At 42.6% G+C, this 22,272-nt stretch overlaps 14 protein-coding genes and 2 pseudogenes across 14 annotated transcripts; 6 read left to right on the top strand and 10 right to left on the bottom strand. All coding sequences in view use genetic code 6, as the record gives it.

Moving 5' to 3' along the window:
- Window positions 1-79: 79 nt before the first annotated feature.
- On the top strand, window positions 80-796 carry SS50377_24195 (SHIPPO 1-like protein; the record flags this gene model as incomplete). The annotated part of the gene is made up of 1 exon (XM_067908043.1): window positions 80-796. The coding sequence occupies one exon, from the start codon at window positions 80-82 to the stop codon at window positions 794-796; it is 717 nt and encodes a 238-aa protein (XP_067765017.1).
- Window positions 797-1,271: 475 nt separating this feature from the next.
- SS50377_24194 (Cathepsin L) lies at window positions 1,272-2,654 on the bottom strand (the record flags this gene model as incomplete). Its single annotated transcript, XM_067908042.1, has 1 exon — window positions 1,272-2,654. The coding sequence occupies one exon, from the start codon at window positions 2,652-2,654 to the stop codon at window positions 1,272-1,274; it is 1,383 nt and encodes a 460-aa protein (XP_067765016.1).
- Window positions 2,655-2,769: 115 nt separating this feature from the next.
- Window positions 2,770-4,101, bottom strand: SS50377_24193 (uncharacterized protein; the record flags this gene model as incomplete). The annotated part of the gene is made up of 1 exon (XM_067908041.1): window positions 2,770-4,101. The coding sequence occupies one exon, from the start codon at window positions 4,099-4,101 to the stop codon at window positions 2,770-2,772; it is 1,332 nt and encodes a 443-aa protein (XP_067765015.1).
- Window positions 4,102-4,626: 525 nt separating this feature from the next.
- On the top strand, window positions 4,627-5,283 carry SS50377_24192 (uncharacterized protein; the record flags this gene model as incomplete). The annotated part of the gene is made up of 1 exon (XM_067908040.1): window positions 4,627-5,283. One exon carries the CDS (start codon window positions 4,627-4,629, stop codon window positions 5,281-5,283), a length of 657 nt encoding a protein of 218 aa, XP_067765014.1.
- Window positions 5,284-5,491: 208 nt separating this feature from the next.
- On the top strand, window positions 5,492-5,881 carry SS50377_24191 (uncharacterized protein; the record flags this gene model as incomplete). Its single annotated transcript, XM_067908039.1, has 1 exon — window positions 5,492-5,881. The coding sequence occupies one exon, from the start codon at window positions 5,492-5,494 to the stop codon at window positions 5,879-5,881; it is 390 nt and encodes a 129-aa protein (XP_067765013.1).
- Window positions 5,882-5,890: 9 nt separating this feature from the next.
- SS50377_24190 (Hypothetical protein) lies at window positions 5,891-6,667 on the bottom strand (annotated as a pseudogene).
- A 1,906-nt stretch (window positions 6,668-8,573) lies between these two features.
- Window positions 8,574-9,074, bottom strand: SS50377_24189 (uncharacterized protein; the record flags this gene model as incomplete). Its single annotated transcript, XM_067908038.1, has 1 exon — window positions 8,574-9,074. The coding sequence occupies one exon, from the start codon at window positions 9,072-9,074 to the stop codon at window positions 8,574-8,576; it is 501 nt and encodes a 166-aa protein (XP_067765012.1).
- Window positions 9,075-9,113: 39 nt separating this feature from the next.
- Window positions 9,114-9,470, bottom strand: SS50377_24188 (uncharacterized protein; the record flags this gene model as incomplete). Its single annotated transcript, XM_067908037.1, has 1 exon — window positions 9,114-9,470. One exon carries the CDS (start codon window positions 9,468-9,470, stop codon window positions 9,114-9,116), a length of 357 nt encoding a protein of 118 aa, XP_067765011.1.
- Window positions 9,471-9,854: 384 nt separating this feature from the next.
- Window positions 9,855-11,576, top strand: SS50377_24187 (Cysteine-rich membrane protein 2; the record flags this gene model as incomplete). Its single annotated transcript, XM_067908036.1, has 1 exon — window positions 9,855-11,576. One exon carries the CDS (start codon window positions 9,855-9,857, stop codon window positions 11,574-11,576), a length of 1,722 nt encoding a protein of 573 aa, XP_067765010.1.
- Window positions 11,577-12,073: 497 nt separating this feature from the next.
- On the bottom strand, window positions 12,074-12,832 carry SS50377_24186 (Hypothetical protein; annotated as a pseudogene).
- A 1,924-nt stretch (window positions 12,833-14,756) lies between these two features.
- SS50377_24185 (uncharacterized protein) lies at window positions 14,757-15,164 on the bottom strand (the record flags this gene model as incomplete). Its single annotated transcript, XM_067908035.1, has 1 exon — window positions 14,757-15,164. The coding sequence occupies one exon, from the start codon at window positions 15,162-15,164 to the stop codon at window positions 14,757-14,759; it is 408 nt and encodes a 135-aa protein (XP_067765009.1).
- A 132-nt stretch (window positions 15,165-15,296) lies between these two features.
- On the bottom strand, window positions 15,297-15,653 carry SS50377_24184 (uncharacterized protein; the record flags this gene model as incomplete). Its single annotated transcript, XM_067908034.1, has 1 exon — window positions 15,297-15,653. The coding sequence occupies one exon, from the start codon at window positions 15,651-15,653 to the stop codon at window positions 15,297-15,299; it is 357 nt and encodes a 118-aa protein (XP_067765008.1).
- A 384-nt stretch (window positions 15,654-16,037) lies between these two features.
- On the top strand, window positions 16,038-17,759 carry SS50377_24183 (Cysteine-rich membrane protein 2; the record flags this gene model as incomplete). The annotated part of the gene is made up of 1 exon (XM_067908033.1): window positions 16,038-17,759. The coding sequence occupies one exon, from the start codon at window positions 16,038-16,040 to the stop codon at window positions 17,757-17,759; it is 1,722 nt and encodes a 573-aa protein (XP_067765007.1).
- Window positions 17,760-18,256: 497 nt separating this feature from the next.
- On the bottom strand, window positions 18,257-19,069 carry SS50377_24182 (uncharacterized protein; the record flags this gene model as incomplete). Its single annotated transcript, XM_067908032.1, has 1 exon — window positions 18,257-19,069. The coding sequence occupies one exon, from the start codon at window positions 19,067-19,069 to the stop codon at window positions 18,257-18,259; it is 813 nt and encodes a 270-aa protein (XP_067765006.1).
- Window positions 19,070-19,099: 30 nt separating this feature from the next.
- On the bottom strand, window positions 19,100-19,915 carry SS50377_24181 (uncharacterized protein; the record flags this gene model as incomplete). The annotated part of the gene is made up of 1 exon (XM_067908031.1): window positions 19,100-19,915. The coding sequence occupies one exon, from the start codon at window positions 19,913-19,915 to the stop codon at window positions 19,100-19,102; it is 816 nt and encodes a 271-aa protein (XP_067765005.1).
- A 74-nt stretch (window positions 19,916-19,989) lies between these two features.
- Window positions 19,990-21,594, top strand: SS50377_24180 (uncharacterized protein; the record flags this gene model as incomplete). Its single annotated transcript, XM_067908030.1, has 1 exon — window positions 19,990-21,594. One exon carries the CDS (start codon window positions 19,990-19,992, stop codon window positions 21,592-21,594), a length of 1,605 nt encoding a protein of 534 aa, XP_067765004.1.
- Between the last annotated feature and the right edge of the window lie 678 nt (window positions 21,595-22,272).

Raw genomic sequence — 22,272 nt, 5'->3', positions numbered from 1 at the left:
ATATCCTATATTTTCACTTTGCTTAATATTCAATATATTAATTGTAAGTAATATGTATTAGAATATAGTAATGGTTTTAATGTCAGCACGCTTAACACCATCGTCACTATCAAAAACCGGAACTATGTTTGATAATGTGTAATTCAGAGCACCTGGCCCAGGTGCATATGAGACTAATAGATCATCCTTATCATCAAGTGGTTCGGTAATGTCATTCAGAGCGAGAGAGCTAAAATCAGCAATTGGACCTGGACCATCTAGTTATAACACATAATCAGCATCTTCTTTGATCACTAAATCAGCAGCTGCATATTCTGTGCGACCTAAAACATCTGGATCTATTTTTGACGAGATAGCTAAAAATTCAATTAAAGTTGGTCCTGGTAGTTATAATACTGAGTATTCATCATTATCACGTACCGGATCAACAATTTCTGGAAGGTATATAGAACCTAAAAAATAACCTTCACCAGGACCAAGCTAATACTCAACATAAGAAGCGGTTCGATCAATCAGTAATAGAGCTCCTGGATATTCTATGAAATTTTCATAGAAGTAAGTGTTTTAAACCACAAAAATGTAAAATATTGTGCCTGGTCCTGGTGCTTTTACATATCAACTAGACACATTGCACAAACGTGGTACTGGACCATTTGCGAAAGATGGATTAAATAAAAGGTAAAAGAAGGTCAAAAGTCCTGGTGTTGGTTAATATAATATTGAAACAAAAATAAATTAAAAGTAAGCACCATCTTATACACTTAGTGGTAGACATTCAATAGGTAGTACATTCTGAAGTGAAAATTTAATAATATAAGCAATAGTTTTAATTCATTTTCTAGTTTTCTATCTATATGGTGACGATCGTGATCGCTTTATGAGTGATGTCTCATTGAATAATTTTTGTTAATTAACTGGCTATATTCTCTATTTAATTTATTTCAGCTTATATAATTCCTCTTATAAATCTCGTATTTATGTAATCAAAGTCATCGCACGAAATTGCTCTATCTATTTAATCTAACCCTATCTGTCTTTTTATGTCATTTTTACCAATATATATAAGTTATATTATAGTAATTCATATGTATAAATTAATACCTGTTGCAATAATAAATAGTATTAATACTATATAAAATAGATTAAATTCGGTGCTAATTTTACTGTAATTATATTATACTTTTAATATATAAAATATTGAATATAAAAGTACATATAATTGTTACTAATAAAACTAACATATACATATAAAACTATTACACAAAGGTGAATCAATTCAATGAGATATCAACGTATGCCGCAATGCTCATAACACTACAGATATTACCAGCAATTGCGATATAAATGTAGCCATTATCTCCCCATCTAGGACTCCAGCTATTTCTCACAATCCAATATTCTTCGAAAATTTCAGAAACTCCCCATCCAACTACATTAACAGCATGAGAGATATCTTCTGGATTAGAGGAACAATTTTCGTCTCTATATACACCACCTTAGTATGACAAAAGGGATTTGGTAACACTGATACCTACTGAAACTGGCCCGTTTAATAAAGCAGTTTTTAATGCTTAAACATCATTAGCTGGTACAGTCTTATATTCAATTATATTAACAGACATATTACTCTCGTTTTCTTTGCAAAAATCGTTTTATCCTATGTATGGGTAGTTTTTCTCTTCTGTAATGAACATTTATTTCTTTTAAGCCCAAAAAGCTAGTACTGCATTTTCATCACCACCTTCACAACCAGTAGATTATGTTAGGATATCACCAGTAAAGTTCCAATAGCAGTCAACTACTTACTAAGGGGAAACTGTAATAAAAGGTTTGTCGGCCTATTTAGTTTTCAATAATTATACATTTATTCTGGACTCTAAAGTAGCAGTAGCTGAAAATGCCCAGCATGATCCGCAGAAAACTTAATCTTAAATAGACCCAACTACACCAGAAACTCTCCAATCAAGAGTTTTAGGCAAATTTTCAGAAACTTCGTAAAAATCATTTCTATGATTAGCTGATTTTCTGGATGCAATCTTTGGTTAAATTTTAAAGTTATTGAAATAAGTAGGCCCAGCAGGTGTACTTTCATCTTATGGCTTAAGATCGCATGCACGTGAAATTTATACACCGTTAATTACTTCAGGGATATCGAAGATGTTATCAAGTGGAGCAACTAAATCAAAAGTATTATATTCGATTATATAAATATCATAATGAGAATGGAAATTTGAAATAGAATACATTTCCCAGCGAATAGGTGTTTTCATTTCATCAGTTTTTGTGTAAAAATTTTATTCGAACCGTCTTTCATTGTCGAATCCTACAAGCTGGAAATGGTTTACCTACATTCCCATAAGACTAATCTTACCTAGATCTTTCCAGTTACTACTAGGCATAGGTACGAAATCAACCTTTTCACCTCCTTTATAATAATAGCAGGACTACTTGTCATTCTCTGTTCTTAAATACTTGTAAGAATCAGAGTAAATAACATTGATATCAATAATTTTGTCATCATTATACCACTAATAACGCTAAGATTAGCTGCCCTAGTAAACAGTAGCATACTATGTATTATTTGCATATGGGATACTATAAGTGATGTTTGCGATAAACTATGAATAAACAGGTAATGCTAAAACAGCAAGCATTTATTAATTACTCAATCTTCCTTATACTATATAATAATATGTTATTTTTTGTTGATTTATTTAAGCAAATTTACCGTACAGCACATTATTATACTCTAATAACCAAAAAATACCTTCACTTCTCGTCATCTTTGCCCTGAAAATCAAATCTGTCGTCATCCAAATCGGCCTGAATAGCCGGTTTCTCGGCCCCGTCGACGTCAGGATTATCCCTAGAAAACTTTTAAAACTGCTTAACCGCGAAATCTCTCGCCTTCACGTCTTGCGCGTCCTCGACGGCCCGCTTCAGCCTCCTGAACTGCTTCTGCTTCCTGGTGTCAATTTTAACGTCCTGAATCAACACTTCCGCCCCCTGGCGCCGGAACTACAAATTCACGTCACCGCGCTCCTGCTTTGTGGCCCTTCCTTTCTCCTGCAAAAATTTCTAAAACGGTGTCTGCTCTGTCGTCTTATTTTGCATCAGCACTTTCATTTTCTGCTCAATTTCGTTTTGTGCAGACTGATTTTTTTCACTTTCATTTTCACTTTCCACTTCTTCTTGTTCCTCCCCTTCCCAAATTTCCTCGGCGCCATCGCAATTCAAAAAATCGTCGAAAACACCTCGTTCCTCCATTTCATCTAGCTCCTTCGAACTGACCTTTTTCCTAAGCACTTTTTCGCGCCGCGCATCGACCTCCCAAGTGAGCACCGGACGGGCCTTCCCGAAGCCGGCTTCGGCTCCACCTGCAAACCGGTAGCTCGTAGGGACTGCTGCGCTTGAGTCGCGCACCGTCATGGCGCGCACGGTGGTCATATCCTCCTCGTGTACGATTTGGCACTCGAGCACACATCCGTCCGCACCGATTTCTGCGTTGTGTAGTGCTGCGAAGCACGCACTGCACGCATTTGGAGTGCTGAACTCGAGCACGCAGAAGCAGTATCTGAGCTTTTAGAGCTCGTAGCGGTGCACGGCGGCCTCCGCAGCCTTCTGCTACAGCTGTGCGTCGGATTCTAGCAGCGCTTTGCAGTTTTCTAGGCCGGCCTTCGATAATCTCGCGTGCAGGATTGGATCGCTTTTTGCGAGCCGTAGAAGCGCGCCCTCGACGTCCAACTATGGGCCGCGTTCGCGTTCTAGCTCCATTTGGCGAGTGCCGTAGGCGCTATAGTATACCGTAGCGTTCTCGACCTTCGCATTCTGGGGGACAAACGAGTTTGCCAGCACAAGAGCGTCACTCGCGGTAAACGCATCCCAATTGGCGTTTAATATGGCTAAAAAACAAGAGCTGGAGTCTGTGTAGGCCTATTCCGGCGGTGCCTGCTCTTCTGGCAATGGTTCAAGCTGCGATGGTTCTGGGGATTCTTGGATCGCTGCAGGTTCTTCATAAGCAAAACGCGCATCGGGGGCGGTCGTTTTTGTTACCGATTTCCTGTTAATTTTCGTAAAACGATAGTTTTTGTTCTGCTTCATTTTAGAAGCGGGTGGTGGAGCGAGAAAAATATTTATAATAATATATTGCAAATAATTTCATTTTAAGTGGGTGGAGGGTCGGTTACTGTTATAATTGCTCGTTTGTACAATATGGTGCTAGTGTATAGTATATCTATTTGTAATTTTTTGGTTAGTAATATGGAGGGATAATTTATTTTAAAACCAAATTACGAGAATAGGTTGCTCATATTAATTTATGTATATAATAATGCTATATTTCCTCTACTACTAAATATTGGATAAACTAAAGTAGTTATGGTATTTAATTAGTTTTTATTTGTATTTTTTATATTATTAGTAATAGTAGCTTATATAATATTTGATAAGTTACATTTTATACTGTTAATTTACTAAAAATTTAAAATCAGAGAATACATATTTAGTCATTATATGGAGTTATAATATTTTAACCCTTATTTACAGTAGATTCGTTTTATTCAACAGCAATATATATTTTCCAATAACGTAATAAAATTATTATACACTAATATATTAAAAATAAAAATGAATAGATTTTTTTCTTAACCCAAGTTTGCATCATTGATCTCGACATAATAAAAATGCTTCAACAAAACCAATAATAGTATGATGATAACTTCTAGATCAGAATTAATTATGTTGTTGTAGGTTATTGATAATGAAATAAAATTATAATCACAATAAGCTACAAATAATTACAACCATGCTATAACAGTAGTTAGACCTCTTATATACGAGTTAGCGCATGATGTAGTGTTATGTTGCATTAACAAATAGAAGCAATAAAATGTTTAGCCTAAAGAATAAAAGACATAACCAACATCGCAGCTGCAGTTCGAGTACGTGTACCGGCTGGAGCGCGGCTGCCAGGCGGGCGCCTACGTCCAGAAGACCCCGCCGCCACCGCGCCAGGAGGGCCGCGCGGACTTCTCCACCTACAAGCGGCGCTACGTGTTCGAGGTGCCGCCGGAGGTCCCGAAGCAGCAGCTCCCGCGGTACGTGAACCTCTTCGCGTCCCGGCCCGAGACCGCTCCCGTCCCGCTGCGCCCTGCCTCGCCCCTCCGATCCCCGCTCTCGCCCCCACGGCGGCACCCCGCGGCCGTGTGCAAGAGCCGGCAGTTCCTGGCGTCCCGGCGCGCGGGCCTGAGCTCCCCGGTGCGGCTGCCCCCCGGTGCAGTCTGAGCGGGCGGCTTCGCACGGCCCAGCCCGCCGCACGCCGCCACCTTCCACACTCCATGCGCGGAAGGGAGGAATGTGTCGGGCGGGGGCCCGTTGGCAGAGTACCAACTTTCCGAAAGAGGTCCGCTGCGCGAATACCCCCCGATATCGGCAGGCCCTTTCTACGGCTGGGGGACATCCCGCATTCGGCCGAATACCCGCCGCGCCAGGAATGAGCTAGTGGACCCCCGACGAGAAGACGGAGCTGGTGCGCCTCGTGTGCGATGCGCGCCTGGAGAGCGGCAGCGTGGACTGGGCGCGCCTCCAGGCCCGCTACCCGGGGCGGACCGTGCTGCAGGTCCAGCAGACCTACCAGAACATGACGCGGAAGGACAGCCTGGGCCGCACGTGCCGCGTGTGGAAGGCCAAGCACCTGCTGGCGGTGCAGGGGGCGTGCGTGGGCGGCCCCATCGACTGGCTGCGCCTGCGGCAGAGCCTGCCCGCCTTCGCCATGCAGGACATCATCGCCAAGGTGCGGCAGGTGCGGCGGGAGGGCTCCGACCCGGGGGAGCTGGGCCCGCCCCAGGAGCTGCTGCGGCTGCTGCGGCACGTGCTCGAGTGAACGCCTCCCTCACTGGTCCACCTCCCCGAAGCGCCGCCACTGCACCACCAGGCTCGCGGCCTCCGTGCCGAACACGCCCCCGTGCGCGGCCACCAGCGCCTCCACGATGCGCTCCGCCCCCGACACGCCCAGCTGGTGCATGCCCCGGACCACCGCGGCCATGGGGATGCGGCGCTGGCCGAAGTAGGAGCGCCGGAGCAGCTGCAGGAAGCGCGCCCGCTGCTCCTCGCCGATGGAGCGCTCCGCGGCGCGCACGCCCTCCCGCGCCAGCTCCGCCCGCTCGAGGCGCTGCCGGTGCATGGACTGGGAGTGCTCGAGCCCGCTGTAGGTGTGCGTGTCCTGCTCGGCCTCCGCGGGCGCGATGAAGGGGTCGACGGCGTTGCGGAACACGGACCGCGCGTCGTGGAACGCCGCCAGGAAGGCCTCGAGCGCCGGCACGAAGCCCCCGGTGTCGTAGCGCCCGGGGTCCAGGCCGCGCTCCGCCAGCTGGGACCGCACGAAGTCCTGGATCGCGCGCTCGGTCTGGGCGACGAGCCCCTCGCGCTGCACGCCGAAGAAGACCTCGCGGAAGTACTTCAGGTGCTCCGGGGCGAGGTTGGAGCTGACGTTGAGGTTCCGGGCCGCGTTGCCGGCGTCCTCGCGGTAGGATCCCAGCCGCTCCAGCTCGGCGAGCGGCACCAGGTGGCGGCGGTAGTCGAAGGCGCGGGCGCGGGGGAACTTCTGCGCCACGACGTGGATCTGCTCCGCGCGCGTGAGGAACGCTGCGGCCCAGGCTGTCCTTCCGCGTCATGTTCTGGTAGGTCTGCTGGACCTGCAGCACGGTCCGCCCCTGGTAGCGGGCCTGGAGGCGCGCCCAGTCCACGCTGCCGCTCTCCAGGCGCGCGTCGCACACGAGGCGCACCAGCTCCGTCTTCTCGTCGGGGGTCCGGCAAAATCTGAAATATTGTGAAAACATCAAATTTGGAAGAGAAAACTTCATATACTACTATTTATATGCTAAATAGTTGTATGGTGAGATACACAAATGGAAAGAAATCAATATTTGAAATAGATTATTTAAATCATATTATTTTTTCTATGATTTTTCGTCAAAATAAGTTAATATACTAGGAATATATTAACATTATTTTTTAAATATACTCAATTTTTATTCAATTTTTAGTATTTTATGAATATATATTTAATATAATTCTGTTACAATTCCTTTTCATTATTTGAGAAACTATGTATATTAACATATATAGTACTCATGAAAAATATCGTTTTTATAGAATTCAGTTTTTTGGATAAAAATGAATATAATAATATATCAACATATATTTAGTATAAATTTAATTATTCTAATTTTACCTTACAGTTCTTGAGAAAATTTGATAATATTTTTTCAAAAAATATTTTTATTAAAAAATCAATGAGTACCCCCCTTACGATATTTTTTAAAATATAAAAATCTATAGATATATTTATTAACATATATATAATATATATTTTATGAAAATTATTTTATTTGTTATAATGATTTTATATATTTTAATATATGTATATATTATATTTAAAAACTATATATATGATTTCTTTGATTTAATATTATATTGAATATTATATATTTTATATCAATATTATCTTTCTAAAAATTCTATACAATTTAGAGTGGTGTATAAAAAGTAAAATCAAGGCAATTAAATATTATCTATTTATAATAATAAATAATTTAAACCAGTAGCTGGTTTCTTGTCTCTTGTCATAAAAATAGACTTATACTATTATATGCTTAATAATAATGTAAATTTATCACAATATTATTAATAAATATTAGGTAACTGTTTTTAAACAGCATTTTAATATATAAATATTATATGATTTAAATAAGTTATAAAAACACTCAAAATATATATTATATACAAAAACTAATTTCGTAGAAAAAGGAAGTAATATATATTTACAATATTAAATGATAGTTTCAATTCCTTTTTTAAAATCGTAATAATAGCATTATATATGAATAATATAGTGTTTGGTGATGCTAAAAACTATTTAGAAATCTACAAAACTGATCTATTTTTAGAATCAACGTTTTAGAATAAGTGTATATAAATATATAATAATATGTAGTTTGCCCAGAAAAAACGCTTAATTTTTATGATTATAGATAATTTACTATTATAATAGGTTTGGTAACTTCCGGATTTTTAGCCAACTGTAGATGTATAGGTTTTTCCTTTCCTAAACATAACCTTTTGGAGTTTTTTTCTTATAGTGATTCTGCATTGTTATAATATATTATCTGGGCCCAAAAGTGTTACACAAAAAAGTGATTTTTTTAATTTTACTATGATAATATATATATATTGAATAGGTTGTGTTTGTATTATTGAATAAAAAGTGAAAAACGGGTTTCCCTTCCACAGTACCTCTATTATATATTAAATAGAAGGATGCATTTGGGTCCAAAAAAGATTTGAATTTGGCTGTTTAGTATTTGTGGAAGGGACCCTGTTTTTTTCCTATATAAATAGATATATGTTAATATAGAACCCGGACGAATCGAAAAAAAATCTAGGTATTTATACAAACGAGTTATGAAAAGCGCACTTTCTTGTTTTGACCTTTTTGCAACAACGATCCATTAATTTTGGGAAAACTTATGGAGTGATATTAATATATATATATTTAGATAATTTTTCCCCCGAATTCAGATCATTGAAATCAATACAAATTGGTGATCTTAACAAACTTCATTTTTTAACCCATTTTTGCCCAAGCTCTACCTGGGCTCTGGCTAGTCGGCCGGAAAGCTGCTCGCACAATTGGAAAGCCCTGGAGTCGTCCGGAGCTAAGTAAGACGCTATGAGAGTGCCTTCATGTGGGATGAGACTGTTGGTAAAAGTTCAATATGAATATCGAAGTTATTAATTTGTTATACATACTTGTGCATTTTACACAAGTAAATGTAAATTGTTAAAACTTATCTGGAAATCGTATGAGTATGGCAGGTTGGTAGCATAGACCGATAATACCTTATTTTTAGATAGTATAGATGATGCTAGGCTACTAATCCTAATGAAAAACTACTACTGATTTAAAATATCATGAATGACATTATTTCGTAAAAGGTACTTAAAATAAGAGCTGCTGCTTGTTAAAACTTATAAAGTGTCGATTATACTAAAATAATGCTTCTCGGTTTAGTCATGCAACTGCGAAGATATAATAACAAGGTTTAATATTTTGGTCAAACAATGCCAATAAGAATATAATATGAAACCTTCATGCCGGTTATGACATATTTAATCTAGAGAGCTACATGATTTCTTGGTCTATAACTAAATATATATTAGCTGAAAATTACTTTGGTAAGTTCAACTTAATGATTAGGATACAAAATAGTGCAAATAACCTCATTGTTGACGATTAATTGTTTTATAGGAATAACCATGAGATGTGATGTTAGGCTTATGGGAATATGGTAAATGCTTTGTATTGGTAGCAGCAAAATAATATCCTGAATTATCACGAGGGCCTTGTAGATCCTAGAATTGCTGATGTATTTTAAAGATTCCATTTTGTTTAGTATTTATATATAATTCATACTATATATTCTCTTTATGATAATCTTGTTATATAATTGAATAACCTCATCACATATAATTTTTATATCTTAGAAAAAATAACATATTTATATTGTATTTTGCAAATATTTTGAGTTCTATAACTGACAACAAAAATACTTCTACACTGCGTCTAAACTAATAAATTAGTTTCCCATTATAAACTAAAATATTGCTACTCTATAGTAATAAATGAGCATTTTGTTTTCTAATTATCTAATTATCGTTATAGAATATTTAAATGGATCGATTATTAGTATTTATAAAGTCACACTACATTTTCCAGAAACTAAGAAACAGCTAGAAACTAAATACTTATGTTATATTGAAGTTATAATAATATCACGTTGCCACTTCTTCATAAAATGTCATCATACATCTGCAATGACAACAGATGCCCCAACGGTACTGTATGCCCAGATTATGCACCAAGTGGTCAATAGAAAATGTGTATTCGTTGCAAGACTTATAACTGTGCCAACTGTCTTCCAAATTCACTATCTCAATGCACTACCTGCAATTAGGGCTATTTCCTTTAAGATAGGATTTGCAAGCTTTGCCAAGCCGGATGCCGAACATGTAATAACAATTATGAATGCACTAGTTGCCTTTCAGGATATTAACTTACAGAACGTTACTGTTATAAGTGCATAGATAACTGTATTTCCTGCAGCAAACACTATGAATGCGATATTTGCCGCACAGGATTTTTTACTGAAGGTGGCCCTAACTGCTATAAATGCGGCACCGGCTGCGTTAAATGTACGAACTCAAATAATTGTTCTGCTTGCTCCGATGGCTTCGAACTGGACGGAAAGATTTGTAATACTTGTCCAGCAAATTGTAAGACCTGCAATAAGGGAGTTTGTACGTCATGCAGATATTCATTTGTATTAAAGGACGGCAATTGCACGTCGTGCCCTAGTAACTGCGGCAAATGCACAGCCGAAGGCTCCTGCATCTCTTGCCAGGACGGAAACTTCTTGAAGAACGGCATGTGCGTTTCGTGCGGTGATAACTGCATGGACTGCAAAACCGACAGTATGTGCCGCCTCTGCAAGGAGAGGTACGACATTCAAAGCGGTAAATGCATATTGAACGAATGCAACAACGTGAATAAATGCACTGACAATAAATTCTGCGGTATTGATCCTACTGGTAACAAATGCGTCAGCTTATCCAAAAACTGCGTCGAAGCTGACATTTCCGGAAATTGTATAAAATGCACTGCACCCTATGTGGCAGAAGACGGGAAGTGCGCGTCCTGCGCGGAACACTGCTAAACCTGCGCTTCGTCTAAGCAATGCACCGAGTGCTATGGTTTCTACTTCAACAAAAACGGCGTATGCACCAGCTGCTCCGACGGGTGTTGGGCCTGCGAAAGTGCGACAAAGTGCACGAGGTGCGACGTTGGATATACGCTGGATTAAGATATTTGTCAAAAATAGGGGCCACGCGAGTGCTCCAGCGCCAAGCCCTGCCCAAGTGGTAAATTCTGCTTGTATTACCCCTGGATAAGCACGTGCGAGACCTGCGCTGAGGGCTGCTCCGCCTGCTCCGATATCAAGTCCTGCACCGCCTGCATAGATGGGTACAGGTTGCATGAGTAAACGTGCACTAAGCAAATTTGCACAGAGTCGAAGTAGTGCGGTGCCGGGTTATTTTGCGAAATTAAGTCTACAGGAAATACCTGCACAAGCTGCCAAAAAGGCTGCGCTACTTGCACAGACTCCAGCACATGTCTTTAGTGCGCTGAAGGATATTTCAGTAGCAAAGGGATGTGCGAAAGCTGCGGGCAGAACTGCAAAAGCTGCTAAGATTAAAGCGTTTGCTAGATATGCCAAGACGGGGCCGAAATGGTCGACGGTCTCTGCGCGCAGCAGGTATAGAGAATGAGCGGTGGGTCAGTAGCCGGGATCGTTGCTGGGTTGGTTCTGCTTGTAGGGCTCATTGGTGGCGCTATAGCATTTGCGGTCGCGAGGAAGCGGAAGGCGTAGAGTTCGATCTAGGGCGATTTGGAGGTGAAAAAGGAGAATATCTAGCCTTAGGTAGACGACGACAGCATTTGGAGCAAAATCTCGAAGTGATAATATATGGTATATCTGGTAAAGTTTATTGGTGTGTGATGAGCTAGGAGGTTTAAGATGCAGGATGAACTGGGTGGGGAAGTGGCGGCAGAGTGAGAATGAAAAATTGTGGATGGGTGGTAGGCGCTGAATGTGCAGGGGCAGGTCTGGAGCGCAAGGTATGCAAAATTCAAAATTGGCTGGGCTGATAATTTCACATTCAGCAAGCTTATTTAACGAACGGGAGCCGGCAATCGCTGCGATACTTCGAAATAGGCTCTAGCTTCTAGCGCTATGCCTGAGTGTGGTAGGCCAAGCACCTGCTAGCGGTGCAGGGGGCGTGCGTGGGCGGCCCCATCGACTGGCTGCGCCTGCGGCAGAGCCTGCCCGCCTTCGCCATGCAGGACATCATCGCCAAGGTGCGGCAGGTGCGGCGGGAGGGCTCCGACCCGGGGGAGCTGGGCCCGCCCCAGGAGCTGCTGCGGCTGCTGCGGCACGTGCTCGAGTGAACGCCTCCCTCACTGGTCCACCTCCCCGAAGCGCCGCCACTGCACCACCAGGCTCGCGGCCTCCGTGCCGAACACGCCCCCGTGCGCGGCCACCAGCGCCTCCACGATGCGCTCCGCCCCCGACACGCCCAGCTGGTGCATGCCCCGGACCACCGCGGCCATGGGGATGCGGCGCTGGCCGAAGTAGGAGCGCCGGAGCAGCTGCAGGAAGCGCGCCCGCTGCTCCTCGCCGATGGAGCGCTCCGCGGCGCGCACGCCCTCCCGCGCCAGCTCCGCCCGCTCGAGGCGCTGCCGGTGCATGGACTGGGAGTGCTCGAGCCCGCTGTAGGTGTGCGTGTCCTGCTCGGCCTCCGCGGGCGCGATGAAGGGGTCGACGGCGTTGCGGAACACGGACCGCGCGTCGTGGAACGCCGCCAGGAAGGCCTCGAGCGCCGGCACGAAGCCCCCGGTGTCGTAGCGCCCGGGGTCCAGGCCGCGCTCCGCCAGCTGGGACCGCACGAAGTCCTGGATCGCGCGCTCGGTCTGGGCGACGAGCCCCTCGCGCTGCACGCCGAAGAAGACCTCGCGGAAGTACTTCAGGTGCTCCGGGGCGAGGTTGGAGCTGACGTTGAGGTTCCGGGCCGCGTTGCCGGCGTCCTCGCGGTAGGATCCCAGCCGCTCCAGCTCGGCGAGCGGCACCAGGTGGCGGCGGTAGTCGAAGGCGCGGGCGCGGGGGAACTTCTGCGCCACGACGTGGATCTGCTCCGCGCGCGTGAGGAACGCTGCGGCCCAGGCTGTCCTTCCGCGTCATGTTCTGGTAGGTCTGCTGGACCTGCAGCACGGTCCGCCCCTGGTAGCGGGCCTGGAGGCGCGCCCAGTCCACGCTGCCGCTCTCCAGGCGCGCGTCGCACACGAGGCGCACCAGCTCCGTCTTCTCGTCGGGGGTCCGGCAAAATCTGAAATATTGTGAAAACATCAAATTTGGAAGAGAAAACTTCATATACTACTATTTATATGCTAAATAGTTGTATGGTGAGATACACAAATGGAAAGAAATCAATATTTGAAATAGATTATTTAAATCATATTATTTTTTCTATGATTTTTCGTCAAAATAAGTTAATATACTAGGAATATATTAACATTATTTTTTAAATATACTCAATTTTTATTCAATTTTTAGTATTTTATGAATATATATTTAATATAATTCTGTTACAATTCCTTTTCATTATTTGAGAAACTATGTATATTAACATATATAGTACTCATGAAAAATATCGTTTTTATAGAATTCAGTTTTTTGGATAAAAATGAATATAATAATATATCAACATATATTTAGTATAAATTTAATTATTCTAATTTTACCTTACAGTTCTTGAGAAAATTTGATAATATTTTTTCAAAAAATATTTTTATTAAAAAATCAATGAGTACCCCCCTTACGATATTTTTTAAAATATAAAAATCTATAGATATATTTATTAACATATATATAATATATATTTTATGAAAATTATTTTATTTGTTATAATGATTTTATATATTTTAATATATGTATATATTATATTTAAAAACTATATATATGATTTCTTTGATTTAATATTATATTGAATATTATATATTTTATATCAATATTATCTTTCTAAAAATTCTATACAATTTAGAGTGGTGTATAAAAAGTAAAATCAAGGCAATTAAATATTATCTATTTATAATAATAAATAATTTAAACCAGTAGCTGGTTTCTTGTCTCTTGTCATAAAAATAGACTTATACTATTATATGCTTAATAATAATGTAAATTTATCACAATATTATTAATAAATATTAGGTAACTGTTTTTAAACAGCATTTTAATATATAAATATTATATGATTTAAATAAGTTATAAAAACACTCAAAATATATATTATATACAAAAACTAATTTCGTAGAAAAAGGAAGTAATATATATTTACAATATTAAATGATAGTTTCAATTCCTTTTTTAAAATCGTAATAATAGCATTATATATGAATAATATAGTGTTTGGTGATGCTAAAAACTATTTAGAAATCTACAAAACTGATCTATTTTTAGAATCAACGTTTTAGAATAAGTGTATATAAATATATAATAATATGTAGTTTGCCCAGAAAAAACGCTTAATTTTTATGATTATAGATAATTTACTATTATAATAGGTTTGGTAACTTCCGGATTTTTAGCCAACTGTAGATGTATAGGTTTTTCCTTTCCTAAACATAACCTTTTGGAGTTTTTTTCTTATAGTGATTCTGCATTGTTATAATATATTATCTGGGCCCAAAAGTGTTACACAAAAAAGTGATTTTTTTAATTTTACTATGATAATATATATATATTGAATAGGTTGTGTTTGTATTATTGAATAAAAAGTGAAAAACGGGTTTCCCTTCCACAGTACCTCTATTATATATTAAATAGAAGGATGCATTTGGGTCCAAAAAAGATTTGAATTTGGCTGTTTAGTATTTGTGGAAGGGACCCTGTTTTTTTCCTATATAAATAGATATATGTTAATATAGAACCCGGACGAATCGAAAAAAAATCTAGGTATTTATACAAACGAGTTATGAAAAGCGCACTTTCTTGTTTTGACCTTTTTGCAACAACGATCCATTAATTTTGGGAAAACTTATGGAGTGATATTAATATATATATATTTAGATAATTTTTCCCCCGAATTCAGATCATTGAAATCAATACAAATTGGTGATCTTAACAAACTTCATTTTTTAACCCATTTTTGCCCAAGCTCTACCTGGGCTCTGGCTAGTCGGCCGGAAAGCTGCTCGCACAATTGGAAAGCCCTGGAGTCGTCCGGAGCTAAGTAAGACGCTATGAGAGTGCCTTCATGTGGGATGAGACTGTTGGTAAAAGTTCAATATGAATATCGAAGTTATTAATTTGTTATACATACTTGTGCATTTTACACAAGTAAATGTAAATTGTTAAAACTTATCTGGAAATCGTATGAGTATGGCAGGTTGGTAGCATAGACCGATAATACCTTATTTTTAGATAGTATAGATGATGCTAGGCTACTAATCCTAATGAAAAACTACTACTGATTTAAAATATCATGAATGACATTATTTCGTAAAAGGTACTTAAAATAAGAGCTGCTGCTTGTTAAAACTTATAAAGTGTCGATTATACTAAAATAATGCTTCTCGGTTTAGTCATGCAACTGCGAAGATATAATAACAAGGTTTAATATTTTGGTCAAACAATGCCAATAAGAATATAATATGAAACCTTCATGCCGGTTATGACATATTTAATCTAGAGAGCTACATGATTTCTTGGTCTATAACTAAATATATATTAGCTGAAAATTACTTTGGTAAGTTCAACTTAATGATTAGGATACAAAATAGTGCAAATAACCTCATTGTTGACGATTAATTGTTTTATAGGAATAACCATGAGATGTGATGTTAGGCTTATGGGAATATGGTAAATGCTTTGTATTGGTAGCAGCAAAATAATATCCTGAATTATCACGAGGGCCTTGTAGATCCTAGAATTGCTGATGTATTTTAAAGATTCCATTTTGTTTAGTATTTATATATAATTCATACTATATATTCTCTTTATGATAATCTTGTTATATAATTGAATAACCTCATCACATATAATTTTTATATCTTAGAAAAAATAACATATTTATATTGTATTTTGCAAATATTTTGAGTTCTATAACTGACAACAAAAATACTTCTACACTGCGTCTAAACTAATAAATTAGTTTCCCATTATAAACTAAAATATTGCTACTCTATAGTAATAAATGAGCATTTTGTTTTCTAATTATCTAATTATCGTTATAGAATATTTAAATGGATCGATTATTAGTATTTATAAAGTCACACTACATTTTCCAGAAACTAAGAAACAGCTAGAAACTAAATACTTATGTTATATTGAAGTTATAATAATATCACGTTGCCACTTCTTCATAAAATGTCATCATACATCTGCAATGACAACAGATGCCCCAACGGTACTGTATGCCCAGATTATGCACCAAGTGGTCAATAGAAAATGTGTATTCGTTGCAAGACTTATAACTGTGCCAACTGTCTTCCAAATTCACTATCTCAATGCACTACCTGCAATTAGGGCTATTTCCTTTAAGATAGGATTTGCAAGCTTTGCCAAGCCGGATGCCGAACATGTAATAACAATTATGAATGCACTAGTTGCCTTTCAGGATATTAACTTACAGAACGTTACTGTTATAAGTGCATAGATAACTGTATTTCCTGCAGCAAACACTATGAATGCGATATTTGCCGCACAGGATTTTTTACTGAAGGTGGCCCTAACTGCTATAAATGCGGCACCGGCTGCGTTAAATGTACGAACTCAAATAATTGTTCTGCTTGCTCCGATGGCTTCGAACTGGACGGAAAGATTTGTAATACTTGTCCAGCAAATTGTAAGACCTGCAATAAGGGAGTTTGTACGTCATGCAGATATTCATTTGTATTAAAGGACGGCAATTGCACGTCGTGCCCTAGTAACTGCGGCAAATGCACAGCCGAAGGCTCCTGCATCTCTTGCCAGGACGGAAACTTCTTGAAGAACGGCATGTGCGTTTCGTGCGGTGATAACTGCATGGACTGCAAAACCGACAGTATGTGCCGCCTCTGCAAGGAGAGGTACGACATTCAAAGCGGTAAATGCATATTGAACGAATGCAACAACGTGAATAAATGCACTGACAATAAATTCTGCGGTATTGATCCTACTGGTAACAAATGCGTCAGCTTATCCAAAAACTGCGTCGAAGCTGACATTTCCGGAAATTGTATAAAATGCACTGCACCCTATGTGGCAGAAGACGGGAAGTGCGCGTCCTGCGCGGAACACTGCTAAACCTGCGCTTCGTCTAAGCAATGCACCGAGTGCTATGGTTTCTACTTCAACAAAAACGGCGTATGCACCAGCTGCTCCGACGGGTGTTGGGCCTGCGAAAGTGCGACAAAGTGCACGAGGTGCGACGTTGGATATACGCTGGATTAAGATATTTGTCAAAAATAGGGGCCACGCGAGTGCTCCAGCGCCAAGCCCTGCCCAAGTGGTAAATTCTGCTTGTATTACCCCTGGATAAGCACGTGCGAGACCTGCGCTGAGGGCTGCTCCGCCTGCTCCGATATCAAGTCCTGCACCGCCTGCATAGATGGGTACAGGTTGCATGAGTAAACGTGCACTAAGCAAATTTGCACAGAGTCGAAGTAGTGCGGTGCCGGGTTATTTTGCGAAATTAAGTCTACAGGAAATACCTGCACAAGCTGCCAAAAAGGCTGCGCTACTTGCACAGACTCCAGCACATGTCTTTAGTGCGCTGAAGGATATTTCAGTAGCAAAGGGATGTGCGAAAGCTGCGGGCAGAACTGCAAAAGCTGCTAAGATTAAAGCGTTTGCTAGATATGCCAAGACGGGGCCGAAATGGTCGACGGTCTCTGCGCGCAGCAGGTATAGAGAATGAGCGGTGGGTCAGTAGCCGGGATCGTTGCTGGGTTGGTTCTGCTTGTAGGGCTCATTGGTGGCGCTATAGCATTTGCGGTCGCGAGGAAGCGGAAGGCGTAGAGTTCGATCTAGGGCGATTTGGAGGTGAAAAAGGAGAATATCTAGCCTTAGGTAGACGACGACAGCATTTGGAGCAAAATCTCGAAGTGATAATATATGGTATATCTGGTAAAGTTTATTGGTGTGTGATGAGCTAGGAGGTTTAAGATGCAGGATGAACTGGGTGGGGAAGTGGCGGCAGAGTGAGAATGAAAAATTGTGGATGGGTGGTAGGCGCTGAATGTGCAGGGGCAGGTCTGGAGCGCAAGGTATGCAAAATTCAAAATTGGCTGGGCTGATAATTTCACATTCAGCAAGCTTATTTAACGAACGGGAGCCGGCAATCGCTGCGATACTTCGAAATAGGCTCTAGCTTCTAGCGCTATGCCTGAGTGTGGTAGGCCAAGCACCTGCTAGCGGTGCAGGGGGCGTGCGTGGGCGGCCCCATCGACTGGCTGCGCCTGCGGCAGAGCCTGCCCGCCTTCGCCATGCAGGACATCATCGCCAAGGTGCGGCAGGTGCGGCGGGAGGGCTCCGACCCGGGGGAGCTGGGCCCGCCCCAGGAGCTGCTGCGGCTGCTGCGGCACGTGCTCGAGTGAACGCCTCCCTCACTGGTCCACCTCCCCGAAGCGCCGCCACTGCACCACCAGGCTCGCGGCCTCCGTGCCGAACACGCCCCCGTGCGCGGCCACCAGCGCCTCCACGATGCGCTCCGCCCCCGACACGCCCAGCTGGTGCATGCCCCGGACCACCGCGGCCATGGGGATGCGGCGCTGGCCGAAGTAGGAGCGCCGGAGCAGCTGCAGGAAGCGCGCCCGCTGCTCCTCGCCGATGGAGCGCTCCGCGGCGCGCACGCCCTCCCGCGCCAGCTCCGCCCGCTCGAGGCGCTGCCGGTGCATGGACTGGGAGTGCTCGAGCCCGCTGTAGGTGTGCGTGTCCTGCTCGGCCTCCGCGGGCGCGATGAAGGGGTCGACGGCGTTGCGGAACACGGACCGCGCGTCGTGGAACGCCGCCAGGAAGGCCTCGAGCGCCGGCACGAAGCCCCCGGTGTCGTAGCGCCCGGGGTCCAGGCCGCGCTCCGCCAGCTGGGACCGCACGAAGTCCTGGATCGCGCGCTCGGTCTGGGCGACGAGCCCCTCGCGCTGCACGCCGAAGAAGACCTCGCGGAAGTACTTCAGGTGCTCCGGGGCGAGGTTGGAGCTGACGTTGAGGTTCCGGGCCGCGTTGCCGGCGTCCTCGCGGTAGGATCCCAGCCGCTCCAGCTCGGCGAGCGGCACCAGGTGGCGGCGGTAGTCGAAGGCGCGGGCGCGGGGGAACTTCTGCGCCACGACGTGGATCTGCTCCGCGCGCGTGAGGAACGCTGCGGCGTAGGCAGGGACGCGGGTCGCCCGGAACTGGATGCGGTCCAGAGTCTGGGCCATTCGGAAGGGAGCAGAATGCAATGCGAAGGGTCACTCCACGCCGAACTCGGCCATGTCCAGCTCCTCGCCCTCGGCCAGGCTCACGCAGTACTCGCCCACCGCGTTGAAGCTGTCCAGCAGCTCCTCGTTCGCGCTGTGCTCCGCCCACCACAGGTGGCTCTCGCGCACGACGCCGTAGTAGGCCTGCACGCTCGCCTTGTCGGCCTTCGCCGCGAGCACGAGGCAGTCCAGCGCCGCGTTGGCGACCTCCTCGGACTTCGCGTCGCCCACGAACAGCCGCTCCAGCGCGGCCTCGTCCGGCTTCAGGGCCCGCGGCATGTCGCGGAACGCCAGGAAGGTGCACACCACCGGCAGGATCTCGCGGAAGGCGAAGCCGGCCTCGATCTGCAGGAAGCAGTTCTTCAGCCCCAGCACCGCCACCTCTGGCTCCGTGAACTGCAAAACCTTACGCGCATCTGGCTCAAACCTGGAGCAATTCATTGCCATTTCTGGTGTGACCCACTCCAGCTTGCATAGCTTCTTGCACGTGTTGTCGTGGACTGAAAAGTTCACCAACAGTGCTCTGAAGATTCCGCGAAACTCGTTCTTTGCGGCCTTAAACCTGCTGATTAGGAAGGGTAAAAACTTGGCAAAATTCGACTACTTGGCTAAACTATTGCAGTGCGACGTGTACTGGGAAAGGACTGCCAAGAGTTTCACTGCTTCGGCAGCACACAATAATTAGTCATCTGTTTTTGGAATTGTTATGGAAAGGTGTATAAGTGATTTATAGTCAAGGTCTGGTAGTAAATTTTGGGAAGTTTGCGCAATTTCCATAAGGTTTTAAAGCGTTTTATAGTCGTACATTTTTGGGGAGTGGGTTGAGGATATATTTCTTAATTAACACATAATAATACGAAAATATATATAATTTGCTAAAAATGAACTGGGCATGGACTTCAAAGTTCGACTCTGGAAATTGTGCAACTATCGAGTAAATAAAGAAACCTAAATTTGTTACCGAAAAAGCTTTGTAGTAGCTCCCTAGCAACGAGAACGTGTATTTCAACCTTTATAACGATGTAGATAATGGAACATCAACATTTAGGTCATATTTTAACGTTCTTTTGCGACCATCGGAAATTCAACACGATAATGATTTAAATCTGGTGGACTTTCTCAGCTTAAAAACTCCTGAAAACCAACCAACCAAAAACCTTATTTTCATCTGGAAAACTCCGCCAAAAACCACCAGACTTATTCAAAACCTGTTTAGACCAACTTTCAGACATCTAAACCCCACAAAAACCCGTAGAGATTTTTACAAGTATCCGACTATTCACGATAAAATAATAGAAGAATTGTAAATTTTGGATGAGCGCTTAATAGAAGTAAATGAACTAATCCCAGACTATCAATAAGTGCCATTTTGCATTGCCTCTTCAGCAATTTAAGCGGTTGACGATGATGATGAGAAAGTGGTAATTTTTGCGATTTCAAGCTAGAATCTGATTCAAATTTCATATTCCGCTCCTTATCCACTTTCACACATTTACTATAAATACATCGGAATTAAGTACCTTTCAAGCTCATTTCCTGCCAAATTGCGCGTAATTCAGCAAGAGATCGGCCGCACAGTTTTGAACTTTCCAATCCTCAAATTCTCTATAATTTCTAAGCCAAATACGCCCAAATTGGCGCTTTCCTGCCGTGTTCACCCCGGTGAGACCTTGTCTTCATTTTTAGTCGATTCGATCGTCATTTCGGCCGTAAATTTTAAAATTCCGGTTCTTGACAACTTCCAAATTCTGCTCTTTCCATGCCTGAATCCTGACGGCGTATACCTCGGAAACTACCGCAGCGACTCGCTTTCGCAGAATTTGAACCGCTCGTACGACCAATTCGACGAAAAACGCTTCCCTGTGAACACGGCGCTCGTCCGAACGCTGAGCGTCGAGAAACCGCTCATTTTGATCGATTTCCACAATCATGCGTCCATTTTGAACGCTGTTTTGTTCGGAAATGACATTCTGACGGACGCGAAACAGCAAAATTTGGAACTTCAAACGCCCACAAACCAGCAGATTCTAAACTTATTTTTCTGCAAAACTATCACAACTTCCGCGTTTTTCAACACCTCAAAATGCGATTTCTCTTATGGCAGTATGGAAAAAACCGATCAAAAAGGAGAGGGATTCGACGGTACGCTGCGCGTTATATCACATCGAGTTTGCAAAATTCCGTTCTCGTTCACGCTGGAAACGCACTATTTCTGCTACGAGACGATGGGCAAAAAGTGCTTCTGGCACGTGCACGAAATGTGTTAAATTGGCGAAGAAATCGCACGCGGCGTCTGCAGCTTCATGGCACTCAGAAACTTGAAAGACTTCCTGGGAAAAATTATTCGGTTTTTGCCATGCGGATTGGAAGTAAAAAAGCGAATAAAGGAAGGGAAAGTTGATGAGGAAGGGGTTAGCGAATAGTGGAGAATGGAAATTAAGGAAGCGGAAGAAGGAAGGGGATTTGTGTAAGGGAATGAAAAATGAAAATTGAATTGGAATTTATTTGTGTGCAGGGGAGCGGAAAGTGAGCTTTTGGGAAATTTGGAGTAGTGATATAATGACTTTTGAGCAAAATGGAACTTCTAATAATTATTGGGAGAATGCGGATTCTTGGGAGAAGGTTTGGGAGGCTGAAAAATAGAAATTTTAGCTGAAATAATGGGGATTGGAATGGGTTTCAGGCAGTTTTGGTAGCTAGTTGCGGTAATAACACCAGGGATTCGACGAAATCGATAATTTCTGGATAAGTATGGTTTTAGGTTATCGAAAAATGAGTTTTGTATATTATGGAATTTTTGCTTCTTAAATAATTTAATTGGGAAACCCATATAATATTAAAAATTAGCTTAAATATAATTAGTAAACGTGGATTTGGACAACCTTTCCTCAAATGACTCGCACATAAATTGTTACCTATCGCTAGTGGTCGGTTGATACAGTAAATGGGTGAGCATACTGTGATGTGCATTTAAACTATAATCATGTTAGTAAAAATTTGAGTTTGTAAGCGGAGGTGATGGAGGATATCTAAAGAATTAAAGCTGCTGCCAACATTAGAGGCTGTACTACTGGTAATACATGTTGTGTTATTAAGTAATGGACAGATTGTGATGGAATAGATCATAGCAAATGTAACAGATATGCTGAAAAATATTATGCTTC

The sequence above is a fragment of the Spironucleus salmonicida genome, chromosome 4, assembly GCF_000497125.1.
Source record: "Spironucleus salmonicida strain ATCC 50377 chromosome 4, whole genome shotgun sequence".
Taxonomy (NCBI): Eukaryota; Fornicata; order Diplomonadida; family Hexamitidae; genus Spironucleus; species Spironucleus salmonicida.
The sequence above is the reverse complement of the archived record's forward strand: the minus strand, read 5'-3'. Positions and strand labels throughout refer to the sequence as shown.